Consider the following 14,118-nt stretch of genomic DNA (forward strand, 5'->3'; position numbering starts at 1 on the left):
TAATGTATTGTTTTTTTAGCAAAGACAATGTGAGGGTTGCCATTCGTGTAAAAAAGTAAATTACGACCAATGACGTAATCATCATACAGACTCCCCCACCCCCATGTCATCCAAAATAAGCAAAGAAAAGACCCCCCGCCCCCCTATAGTGCTTACGTAATACTTGAACGGCCCCTCTGAATTAGGTACCCATTGGTCAAAGAACATATGAGATTAAAATCCTTATTATCAAATTCGACGGGTGGTAGTCAATATTAGCAGGCAACACCGCTAGATGTAACATATGTGGCATAGTCATAAACGTATTTCTCGAAAGATTCAAATTTTGCAATGGATTATAATTGAAAGGCGCTTGTACCTGCGGTAACAGTTTACTCTGGCAGATGATAAGAAGTGAGAGAACCAGTTGAAGATGATAAGATGAGCATTCGGCTGTTCTGGCAGAATTCTCATCTTAACATCAGTATTAGCCCATCGTAGCAAACTCACGAAGAATTTATCACGTTGGTTTCCATAGGGAACCTCGTGGAGGTAAAAAAATTATGGTACATTGCTTCCAATAGGATCAATTACTTCACAGTACTTACAATCCTTTTCCCTGCGAAAGAATTCCATTAATGTGGACATGGAAATGTTTATTTGTGTGGGCAGACGGAAAGCTGTACAAGTGTGCCAAAGCGAGGAAATGGGAAAGTAGGCCAGCCTTTATCTAGTTATTGGACACTGCACTCGACGTGCACCACTCATGCTTCTCTCTATATTATTATACTAGTTGCATCTAGGAATGTGGAAAATTGTAGATTGTGGAAGATAACTCGTATTTTATTAATCAATAAAGTAATTAACAAAACAAACACTTTTACCCTTTTTTAGTGACTGTAAAATTCCTCTATTTTTAACACTCGCTAAAAAAGGAAAAAGTAATAAAGTGCAGGTATTTGGTCCCCAAAAAAAGATACAAAGGTCTGGAAACAAGAACAGTCAATTAAAAATACCAAATTAGCTAGAAAAAAGGTATTTCAATTTTATACCAATACTGGTTTTAAATTAAAAAAGTAATTTATAGATGTAAGACATTTTTTCGAAACGGCATCGGTCTCTGCAATAGTATTCTAAAGAACCCTTTAAATGGAAAGGCCATCAAAATTATAAATATAGTGAATGTTGGCCCTAAAGAGAGAAATGTACCAAAGTTTAGATATTATGTATTGTTGCACCGATGGGGGTGGCATATTCTCCGGAATAAACCCTCATTAAACCATATTCAAAAGAATAAAAAAAATACATTTTTGCCCCAGAAATATATAGAATTGAATTGCATGCCAATTTTATATACTTCTTTTGTGCTACCGTCAGGTAGGCTAGTGATTCAGTAGACAAGATTCCCTTTCGTTTCTCACTTTTTGGCATTAGGTCATAACTATGACAAAATGATTTCATTGGACCACATATCATATTGAAATTACCTGGAATCAAAATGACTAATATTTTTAAACTGGTGACATCATTTGAGCGAAGATATATGACATTACATATATTCATAATTTCATACTTAATGAAATAGGTTAGTATTTCATTAAGTATGAAATTATGAATATAATGTCATATCATTATTGACTAATTAATTTACTTTTAGAAACAAGATATTTCACAAAAACAAACAAAAAGTTAACTAAACTCGCTACACAATTCCACCAAGTCTTATTCTTATAATTATAGACATAAAAACCAACCAGCAAAAAACATAACCCACGACATACCTACCGGTAACGGGTGAAGTTGCACCAGACAAATGTACAGCATACAGCGAATCATATTTATCTATAGAAAAAGACAATAATGTAAAGACAATTTTCCGCACGTTCAGCCTACCTGGAATTGTATTGTTGTTGTACAGTCTCACAAATCAACTTGAATACACAGCCTCTATGAGAAACGCACGATAACATAGTTTAATAGTATTGTAGGCTTCATTTGATCACGATTCAATTTAGCTGCTGGAAAAAAAGCGAAACTGTGGCGCCTTCGCCTCAGGAACTACACTTGCCAGCAATAAGGCGTCCGTTTCGTTTTCGTTGGATATGAAAGAGATGGAAGAGCATCGGTCGAAGTTCGGGTATCGTGCAGACTTGCGCATGCGGCCTTGAGCTTGGGGCGCACGCGCATCCCCGCGGCCGCGACCGTTCGTTCCGTTCAGTTCAAATACTACCGCCGCGTCCGGTAGACGCGGCTATAGTGCCGCCTAACCCTTACCCCCTTGTAACCCCATAATAGTGTGTGTGTCTTTTCCCTGTGCTTGTGTTTAATAATATCACCATGGTAGCCGGAGGAAAACAGGTACGATGCAATCTACACTCGGCATATTAGCAAGATCTTACACCTGGCGGAGGCTGGAGGAAATAATATTTAATTAACATATTAGCACACTACTCATGTATTAAGGGTGTTATTATATTATCAAGATCTAGATACATTTGCAATTGAATCTCTTACATAATTAATTTATATCTTTTATAGTTTATGGATAATCTAGTGAGATAATCAGTGTATAAACCTCTAAAAATGGCTGCTATTACAATTCCTTGGTACACATAATACACTGTAATTCATCCTTCTCGATAGAGTAGGATACATCTCAATTTTCAGGAATTTCTTTTAATCTATGAAATTTTAATTTAAAATATCAATTTCTTACTAAATTCTCCCAAACCTAAAACTATAGCTAAAATAAAAAAAAAAACTTATAATATTGTTGATGGAGATATAATGATAAATTACTTTCATGTCATGTCAAGAGTCTGTTAAAGTCCAAAGTCAAGTTATGTCATGAAAGATTCTTAACCAAATATGTGACAATAGGTATCTTACATAAACATAGCAACTGACTTCGAAGCAGTTAGCAATATCTAATGCTTTGTCAATCGAGTATATTACTTGTGAAGTTATGTTTAGATCCTATAGAGATGTTGACTCAAATCATAAGTTACGGTGATGTCATCATGGTGTAAACTTGGAACAGGCAAGACGGTTACGCCTGTAGCCTTATTATTTGTTTTGCAGTGCAAACGGTCGTAACCGTCTTTTTGTTCCCCATCCTTATCCTCCACGCATATATGAAAGAGAAAGATATATTTTCCTGTTTTATTCAAGGATTCTTCATTCTCGATTTCGTTTGGAACTAGCTCGTTGTATAAGTATAAGTTTCGCCATTCATTTGTATAATATATATTGTTTTTCCTTTTATGACATTAGCAATGTCATTGAAATTATCACTTACGCAAGCAATAGTAACATGCAGAATCATTATAATCACCATTATCAAATTCACGTAAACTTTATCTAATCATCCTGAAATGACTTTCTGCGATAGTAATCTTAAAACGAAACGACGAATAAATTTAGTGCCCTTGTAATAAGTCCCTATGTTACCCTTATGGGATGTTACTTGACTGTTATAGTTAGCAAATGTTGAAACAATAGCTCCTCATTTATTTTATTATATACCTAGTTATTTAAGTAGATATTTTTTGTTATAAACTTACCTGAAACATCCGTCTAATGACGCTCACAGTTGGATTTTCAAGGTTTTTCCTTAAGCTTGTGTGTCGTGGCCGCAGAACATTACCTAATCACAAATCACTGTAAATTTATTGAAATTTATGACCATGGCAATCGCTTACTGAAAATATCATGTCATATTTATGTTAAAGCAAAATAAAGTTTTAGTTATAATTTTGAATTTTAAATTATAGATGCTGTTAGATTAAGTACCTATTTACTTAAAATGGCATCCAAAATACTACACTCATTTGTATATAGGGTATATACAAATGAGTATATTCTTCAGGAGTCAGTGAATATTAAAAATCGCTCATCAGATTTTTTCCCTGTAATGTACTCATTTTCTATCAGTAGCAGTCAACAGTAATTTGCTGGCGTCAGTGTACCGCGTCACTCATTCATGACATAAGTACTTGTGTATGTGTACTTGAAATTAATTTGACGGTCGATATGCTTTATGCTTATATTGTGCCGTTTCACTTCGTTTCACGCACTCACATAGTGCGATTTCTACAGTTGGGCCCATTTCTTTTTTATCAACTTTTTAAATTCGCCAGTTTTTACTTTCGCGTGATACTACTGTTTCTGACATTGGATTGTTACTATCTTTATATTTTAGTCTTCTACCCAACAATTATTGAGTTGTGCCAATAAAAATAAATTAAATATGTCACTATGCTGTAACTTCTATAGAAATACAATTATTTTTGTCTCCTATTGACATAAATTAAAACCCATTACAAATTACTGATTTTCACTACTGTTTTACGCCTTTCTCTTAAATTAGGAAACTAGCTTATGGAACAAGTATCTCCAATATCTACAATAGTGAAGTTTTATCTTTTTATGAATAAGATTAGAGGAAATAAACTGAAATGAAAGTCTTATTGACCATTTTACCTCTAGGGCTTCTACCTATCTTTAAAACAACAGACGAATTAAGGTTAATTCGTAAAATTGCCAAACATACGCAAGCTGATATCCAATAGCCACGTGTTGCACCCACCTGTCTTGCACCTGTCGGTCTCATCGTTATATCAACCCCTACCGAAGTTACATAAAAGAATTTAAATTAAACATCGAATATTAAATTTATCTGTTTGAAAGACTTACAGTTACTTTTACCATGATTCGGAAGGTGTTACGTTGCAGCAAAATATTGTCTATCAGAAAGAATCTTTAAGTTTGTAATATGTTTTCGTCATGATTGTATAAAAAGATATCATGCATCATTTGCATGTGCAACTTTATGAAAAATATTTTAACTGCTTAATTGTTTAACCCTAATCTGTATAATAATCTGCAGTTGTAACTTTTTCAAACATACATTTAAATTTCTAAGAAGGAAGTGAATTATATTAATTGTTGTTATTTTACAATTTACACCAAAGGCTTTTTATAACAACAGCAGTGCTTAATTTTGATCTGTCATTGTTCATCCATTAGATATGTACTAGAATGATGGTAATTATTATTATAAATGGTCGCCTTGGATCCACAACATTGTGGCTGTACACGACTTCCTAGTTTGATAGCAAATCGTGTACAAGGACGTGCATCATCATTCTGTCATCATAATAAGGAGCTACAACCGTTTCATTAGCAACTATTATGTTTTCTAATTATTTACTGTCATCGACATTATCATTTCAAGTGGTACTTACGTACTACTTAATTACTAGGTCAGCTGATCATTCATACATTTTTCAAGTTATGTAACTCCATTAGAATTTTATACCATAGAATTTTCTATAATAGTTAGTATTTCCTGAATTACACTTTTAGTTTTTAATTTATGACTATTACATAATAGAGTATTCGCCTTCGGTATGATGTAGGAAGAATTATACAGACGAGCGCTTGATTCGTATTTATTTTTTTTATATCAAGAAATAAATAAGGACTACAAATGTAAGGTGAATGACTTATACCGTTTTTACCTAATATTTTTAGACTATTTTAATAATAATATTAACCCTGGACAGAGTTCCAAAGTAAGCAAACTGAGTATACTTTAGAAACAATTTTTGTAAATAGGTACATAATGTACATAGAAAACACCCAGACAAACAATCGTATTCATGAATACAAATGTTTGCACTTTGCTAGGAGTTGAACCCACAACTATCGGAATTAAAGCAGTGTGCTAAACTATTACACCGCTGAGGCTGTCGATGTGCAAAAATGATGAAATTAATTCTGCCAATCTAAGAAGTATTGATTAGGCTTAATTAGATCTATTAAGTTAGTACAAGTAGATAGTAAGTACTATAATCTTTGGGAATTTAATTTGATTCTGAAAATGATAATTACACAGTCGACAATAAAAAAATTAGTGAAATGTTATATAACGGTAAGAAGTCCAGTTAAGACCTGACGGGTCTGGGTAGATCTATGTTAGTCGCAATGCTACAGGTTTAATTAGCTGACAATAGCCCAAAACACCCTATAAAAAAAGTCCGATTCAAATTAAAATAGAAATTTCTTTAATTGCCACAGAATGATTAATTTAGCTATATTCTCTATAACAGTGTAGTTTGACGACAACTTACTCGAACGATGTCATAATCCTATTAATAGCTAGAGGCTCACATGGTCGCCACACGTAATTCGTCGCGTTTCAGTGTCTACATCTAGTTGCTTGATGATGTCACCCTCATGTGTTACAAATATGCGAAATGCATTACACTTGACTGTAATATTACAACTATTAATTTTGATATGCCACTTTTGGTTCTCGAGAGACGTAATTTTGCCCATAAATCATATAAGTTCTATATTAAAGGTTTATTACGTAAATGTTGGTTACGTAATATCGATTGATCACTTTGCAAATAGTCATAGATACAACTAAAATTTGTACTATGGTATTTCAAAGAAATATTAACAAAGATTGAATCCGGTTTGTCATAAGATTTACTTGTCTTTTCTTACATTTATTATTTGTACTGTTGTGACCCATACACCACTTTCTGTGTTACGCAGTTTTACGTTGATTGGAAGAATCTTTTTGAGAAATAAGTCTTCCTTTGCTAACAAAATTTCTTATTTGTATTTAAAAGTGCAATAAAGAATATATAAGATTTAGGCTATTCGATTCCATTTTTTTTTATTATTGACTTAAAATGTCTTTTATTACAGCCTGATTTTAAACATCATTATTTTTATAAATATTACGATCCTGCCAGTCTCCGTAAACAGTTAGTACATTGTCAACCACTTCTGTCCTTAGACAGGTAAATTTATTACTTATTCTATTATTATTACCTCGTTATTATCGCAATATGCTTGCTTAGCAATATAATAGCGAGTAGGTTTTACTGATGAGGTGTTTACCGAAATTTTCCTGTTTATATTGTCTACTCCATGTCAACCTTGCCAGCACGTTTGTTCCCTTGACACCGTACACTGAATAAAGCATTGGAATTTTGATACCTCCACACACAAGCTTTCTTATTTACGTTTTCTCTTTATATCTTGGTTTCTGCGCCAACGTGTCTGTCATTTTCAATTGCAAGTGTTTGTCTATTACGTGTTGTTTTATTATTATTAGTAATTAATTATAAATTCCACTACATTTTACTTTTCTAATTTCAATATTGACATGGTGGAGCGGGTCGTAATAGTATTCTCCATTATATTTCTTATGTAAGCAGATATTTGATATGAAAACATCTATTCGTAATGTAAACAGTAGTTTAATTGTAATAAAGATGTTAAATTGACACTGGAGAATTTACTTTTAGAGACAAGTTGAGTCAACTTAGATTCAACCCACTTTAATTAGCTTAAACTAATTTCGCGTGTCGCGCGGCGAGCTAAGTAAGCAAATTGTTGATACACGTGCAAACATCCGTCGTTTACTTTAACGATAGTGTTGCGTGGTGTTGCTATCGCCTTATTACTCGATGCTACGTCACCACGTTTATCTCGCACTAGTATTTCTCAATCTTCAATCTATCTGTACTTACATAGCGATGTATTATTTTGGAATCTCCTTCCAGCAATGGCTTTTAAGGTCGGCAACACACTTGCAATTCCTCTGGTGTTGCCGGTGCTCTTAGGCAGCGGTAATCATTTACCATCAAATGAGCAGCAAGCACGTTGCACTATGCTATTTAAAAAAAATAACGATGTATGTTATGTTATCATCAATTCACTTGATATTGATAAGGCCATGTTTCTAGATGATACTGCAGATTTTTTTATAACTGTAAGTATATATTAAATTTAAATGTAGTTTTTTTTAAATGTTACTTGTTTGTTGTGACATAGGGTAAGAAGGTATAACATCTTAGTCGACAACATATAATTGGTATAAATGTATGATAATGACATGGTGCAACCACCTGTGCTAAAGGATTATGCTGGCGAAGCACCAATGGAGGACGATAGGATGAACATGCTGACCTCATGTGTGTGTGTTTGCGGGTGTCCCGCTCCTCAACCCTCGAAACCACATGTGACTTTCACTAGGCTTCAAAATACAAATATCAACTTTTTTATAAGGCCGAGAAGAAATGATTGACGAAATTAGGCCCTAGCTCAAAGACTGATGTTTGTTTCTAGCGATTATATCTTAGCATGTATGCACAGTGACGCTTCCTAAAGTGAACACACTGCCTATACATTTCCGAATGATTTCAAGGTAAACTTCTTATATTTTGAAAGGCTGTATCGTTGCATCCTCCGGGTCACGACATTCTTGTCGAGTTTTATTTTTCTATATTTTTATAGCTGTACGCTAGGCGTCTCGTGAAAGAATTAACGTGATTTTAATGCAACAGGACTTAAGTCTTATAATCTAAAATAAGAGGATAGATTCGATTTTTCTTTGCTTGTCGTGCGAATAACGAGACGTGCTAAACCGCTAGGCCACTGAGGTCAAATTGCAATTCTGCCAATGTTAATTACCTTTCGTACCTATCAAGACTCGTATTAAAAACATTTCTACATTTATACTTTGAGTAGCAATACAGCAGCTACATGGAAGTACTTAATACATTGTCATTAATATAATCTAGTCTTTAATGTACAATACATAAAGTACAATGTCCTGAGATTAGAATATGATGCTCGATATAAACGTTTAACATTCCCCGTAAACATGCGGGCTACTTTATAAAACAGTGATAGTGGAAGCGAAGGCTCCGACCTCGCTGATACCATGAATGGACGCATCACTCGGCAGTCTATTGTTACCAGCATCCTATAGATTATATCTGTCCGTTGGCTCGCCATTGTTAGCTGTGTCGGCAGTAGGGATGCCAACACAAGAGATCCTCGTACATATACGAGATTATTAGCCATCGATACGAGCATATTTTTCATTCTCGAACAAGTTGTACGATAATTTGATCTACGAAAATCGAACAAGGCTAAAGAGCGAAATTAAGGCAAAATACGTGATTATTTACTTCTTCATACGGGGATAAATGGTTTAAGGTTGGCAACCCTATTTGACATTCATCGTTCACTGTAATTGCAGATTTGTTCTGATAAGTAATTAATACATACGTGTAATTTGCTTGTCCCATTATGGTTTTAATTCCACTAGCATTGTCACTAGCATTAGCATTGTCATACATGTGGTGTCTGTAAATTAAATTTATTTCTTCTTAAAAACAATATACATATTTCCGCTGTACTTGAGATATCAAGGTCACAATATTCTTTTATAACTTTGTACATTTGTATACTCTCAAAACAGCTTAACTGTATTAAGAATGCGGTTTTCATTGATATATTACGCGCTACCTGGGCTAAGGATAGATATGCACGGGTAGGACTCTACTGGATAATGTAAGTATGAGAATGAAATCAGGTCAGTCTTCCCATCGAATTTAGCAGGAAATAACGACGATTGATTGATCAGTAATATACCCTGTCAGTACTATATATACATCCATCGCGTGACATTTGACAGCCTTTCCCTCAGCCCCTTTTGTCTTTGTGGAATAGGAGATATAGGGATAACGAGAGTATTAATAGTTATTGACTATTAAGAAAGAGTTATTGTCGTAGCATTATCACATAAAATAATGATATAATCACCCGGAAGATTACATCCGCTTGGCAACACTCCAGCAGCGTAATGTAAATTTAGACGCAAACAAACTCGTCACTTGGTTTTTATATTGTCATCTACTTTCTATTAATGGAGTTTCTTAATTGGTCGTTAATGTCAATGTTTATACAGACTGCTGAGTCTGTTTCAGTTAAATTATGTGGAGCAATTTTATCCATATTGAGAAAGTTTCTTTTTTATATTGTCAGTATTTATTTTCATCATCTATTGAGTCTTCGATAACACAAACAGGTTCTTGTAAATTACCATTGCTACTTGTGGATTCCTGTGATCGTGAACTGGAATATAGCCGAAATCAAAATAGCTCTATGTGGACATATATATATTTCTGACTGAAATCTTTGATTACAAACTCTTCGGTATTTCGGGTGACTTCGAAATGTAGGCATTATTATACATTTAGCGCGACGTCTGCAGTTGTTAGTTTTTCGTTGGCTGCGTTAATATGATATATAGATAGGTCTGGACAAACATTTACGTCCGGTCTTCATATTCTAGGTGCCAAATTTAAATTTGTAGAATATTGAGTTTAGTCGTCGATTGTTTAAGTGTTTAAGAAACACCAGGATAACAGATTTTTTTCCATTCCTAAAAATTTTAATATCTAGAAGTTGTTTATTATATAAATCCTGGCTGACATTGTACCTATATTTGAGAGCAAGATTGAAACTCTGTATATTTGTAGGATTTTAGCTACAATAGAATAAACAGGTCTGCGATTTCGTCTGCATGACTACGATTATTAGTCTTTAATTCTATAACCTGGTGCCATTGAAAACCGACTTCTTCTCTTGCTATAAATCTGAGTGGGGTCTTTTCGATATTTTGTTTATATTGATACTTAATTCTGTGTAAAAAATAAATATTTTAGTTTATTCATCAAAAAAGCTTCGTATGCTCATGCCAAAATTTATGATGATTTTTCAAGCCGACTCAAGGTATGGATGGAAGCGTAGCAAACTTTACCATTTATTATATTAGTTGGTATCGTGTTTCATACTTTGTAACGACAGCTGTCATTTCGTAGAATTCCGTAGGAAAATCGTTCCATAATTTTCTTTATGTGACGTCCCTTTGACGTCAATAGGCTCTGTTGCCTATATAAAGTAGGCCATGCTAGCTATTGTTTTATTTATCTGACACTAGTGACCCACCTCTGCTTCGCTCGGATGTAAACAGAAATATATGCATGTATTATACATATAAACTCTATGGTTCCGAGGTTTAACACGCAGCCATCCAATCGTCACGCGTTCAATACCTGTTCCCACATTTTGTATTCATGAGTATCATTATTTATGTTGGTACCCAGACCTTCTATATATATCTATATATATATCTACCCAGATTTTCTATATATATTATGAATGTATACAAGATAAGTATCAGAGTATTTCTATTAATGTTTTAGTACTTATACTGCAATCTCTGCTTAGTTGAGGATTGCTGCGTAAATAGTGCATTCTTATGATTATTCATCATCTGCTTCTTTATCCCATCCAATTGGGTCAGCGTAATATATTTTTCCCTTGCATTCATCCCTGTTCGCAGTCATTTCATTATCCACTCACTTTCTTGCCATATCATCTTTCTCACAGTCCATCCATTTCTTTTTCGGCTTTACCCTGCCATTAAAATAATGAAAGGGACGTTCCGGAAAATTCTCGAAATGATTATCGTAATGATGAAAACCGTATAACAAACCGTGGCGTCGTTTAGAAAAAGCTAGCGGTAAAACAGTCAGATGAAAACAATGACTTTGCATATAAAGATACAGATGACTTTACTATTTATTTAGATTGAAGGTCGTAATGTCCTTGTTTCAATAAGGTATATCAATGGATATACAAGGCATAATGTTGCGGTTGGCAGTCATAACGTTTCCTTATATGATTATATTTTTATAGGTCTTTTAACCTCGGTGGTGTAACGATATACCATGTCGCCTTATTTACAATGATCACGGGTTTGATTCCTCGCGCAGTACAAACATTTTTGTTTGCATCTTGCTAGGAATGCAATCTGCGACAGTCTGAAGTAAAGCAGTGTACTAAACCACTAGACCATAGAGATCGTCACATTAATATGGCTATTTGTTATTCTGCTGACCCTTATGTACCCTACTCACGTAGATAATCGGTAAGGTGCATGGGTGTGGACTTAAGTATTTGTACAACTATACACAGTACCATATCAGTGTGTATATATAGAGCAATGTTTTATATGTTTACTATTCATGTAGTATCATTATCACCTAATTGTACATAGATACTGCTTAGAAAAAAATGCTACGCTCCAAATTGTCGTTAGATAACATAATATTGGTGAAATTCCTTTGATAGTCGAGTGTTTATCGGATTATAAAACAGACTTCACTGTAACATTTGGATTCTATTTATTTGTATTAATAAAGGCTTATTTATTTATAAATGTGGTAGAGTTTATTTGTTACTTTACCTTTTAAGAGCTCAACAATATACATAGAGAGGCGCTGTTCGTGGGTTTTAGATTAGATTCATGAAAAGCGTGTTTCTAATAATCTGTGTTAAGAGGTAATGTGGACTAATGAACCCATTGCTAGAAATGTACCATGTCGGGTTGATCTCGATGTTGTTTACCCTACCATAGTGATAAGTGAATTTGTCACGATGGACTTACTGACCTTATACTCATCTTATCCTCCTCCAGCGATGCCCCGCCAGGGTAAATCATTCGCGCAGCGGGTGCACTATTCCATTATCATCCATTAAAAATAAAATCTATATTTGGAGGGAATGTGGTTTAAAGAACCCATCGTTAGCTCCATGTGGTTCCTCCTGGAAACCATAGTGATAAATTCCTAGTGAATTTTGTCACGACTGAATGAATTTGTAACTATGTGCTAACTGTTCTGACATCATGCTCATCTTATCTTCCTCCACTGGTGCCCGGCCAGCGTAAACCGTTAGCGCAGGCGGGTACACCATTTCATTACCATCTATAAAAAAATTGTTTTTAGTTTACCCATAACAATAGTCAAGTCAGGTTTTTTATAATAGTAGTGATGCTATATGTTTGTATTTATATATATTTATCTAGAATCTCCATTGTATGGTGTATTAGTATGTGTAGAGCCGTTGTTAGACTTCACGCATTGACCTTTTCCTTGATCTTCCATAACCTTGGAAACATAAAACTAACTTACAATTGTCATAGTAATATTTATTAATTATGTAGGTGCGGAATTATGAAATTTAAAATATTTACTTACATAATAATAATAATATTCTGTAAGTAGATATATAGTACGTCTGTAGTAAGTAGTATGTTGTAATAATATTTTAAGGAAGGTGTTACATATGAATGTGGATGGTTATAAGAGCAGAGGAAAGTCTAAAAAGAGATGAATGGACTGTGTGAAATGATATCGTAAGAAAGGAAGTTACTTACTTCCTTACGAGGTGACTACGAACAGGGATGAATGGATAAGAAAATATATTGCGACCCCAAATAAATGGATTAAGGAAGTAGCAGATGGTAATAATAATAATGTCTCAGATCAAATAACGCAAATTCATAGTTCCAAGTAAAGCATAGCTTGTGGTATGAGTACTTACTACACAGTGCTTTACTACCGATGGTCGCGGGTTCGATTCCTCGCACGGTACAAACGTTTGTATTCATGAATATGATTGTTTGTGTCGGTCTGGGTGTTTTCTATCTATATTGTGTATGTATTTCCTAAAAAGTATATATGTACCTATGTATTTATAACAGTTGCCTAGTGCCCACAACACAAGCTCTGCTTACCTTGAGGTTAGATGACGTTGCGTGAATTGTCCGTAGTTAATTTTCGCAAACTATAGTAAGAAATTTCATAGACTCACCTATAATTTTTAAGCCAATTGTACAATAAAACGCTAGTTAGCAATACAACTCTAAAGAACTTTTAAACAAATTAATACTGTACTGTACTCTAAATAGGATACAATTTTCATTAAAAATGTAATTTGCAGATGAACGTCCGCGTGACGACTATGGACGCGGAGCTGGAGTTCGCGATCCAGCAGACGACCACCGGGAAGCAGCTCTTCGACCAGGTGGTCAAGACCATCGGCCTGCGAGAGGTCTGGTTCTTCGGCCTCCAGTACACCGACTCAAAGGGTGACCTCACCTGGATTAAGCTTTATAAAAAGGTTAGTCAACTTTTTATGTTTAAAATTATTTCAATTGATTATATTAATTTATGTGATTCCTGATTCGATAGTAATGTTTTTTATGGACTTAAAATGACGAATAAGCTGACTCACCTGATGGTAAGTGGTAATTGTCGTCTATATAACATGAACAGCAACAGCAACACTGGCCAGTGCATAGTCTTTTGACACCCGTGACACCACTCACGCGTTAAGCAGGCAGGAGTTAGCCTTCTGCCGTTCCATTACTCCTTCCGCGGATATGGGGTGCCATCTGTACTCTCTTATCATTCG

General features: G+C 34.5%; 1 protein-coding gene across 1 annotated transcript in view; it reads left to right on the forward strand.

Moving 5' to 3' along the window:
* The first annotated feature begins 2,182 nt into the window (after positions 1-2,182).
* LOC131847365 (moesin/ezrin/radixin homolog 1) overlaps positions 2,183-14,118 on the forward strand; it is a 47,595-nt gene continuing 35,659 nt past the window's right edge. Inside the window, exons 1-2 of the mRNA XM_059196930.1 lie at positions 2,183-2,337; positions 13,645-13,824. Of these exons, the coding sequence (XP_059052913.1) occupies positions 2,317-2,337; positions 13,645-13,824 (201 nt within the window). The 5' untranslated portion in view covers positions 2,183-2,316. The remainder of the gene's footprint in view (positions 2,338-13,644; positions 13,825-14,118) is intronic.

This window comes from Achroia grisella, unplaced genomic scaffold (genome assembly GCF_030625045.1).
Source record: "Achroia grisella isolate CSIRO2021 unplaced genomic scaffold, CSIRO_AGI_Agris_v1 utg524, whole genome shotgun sequence".
Taxonomy (NCBI): Eukaryota; Metazoa; Arthropoda; class Insecta; order Lepidoptera; family Pyralidae; genus Achroia; species Achroia grisella.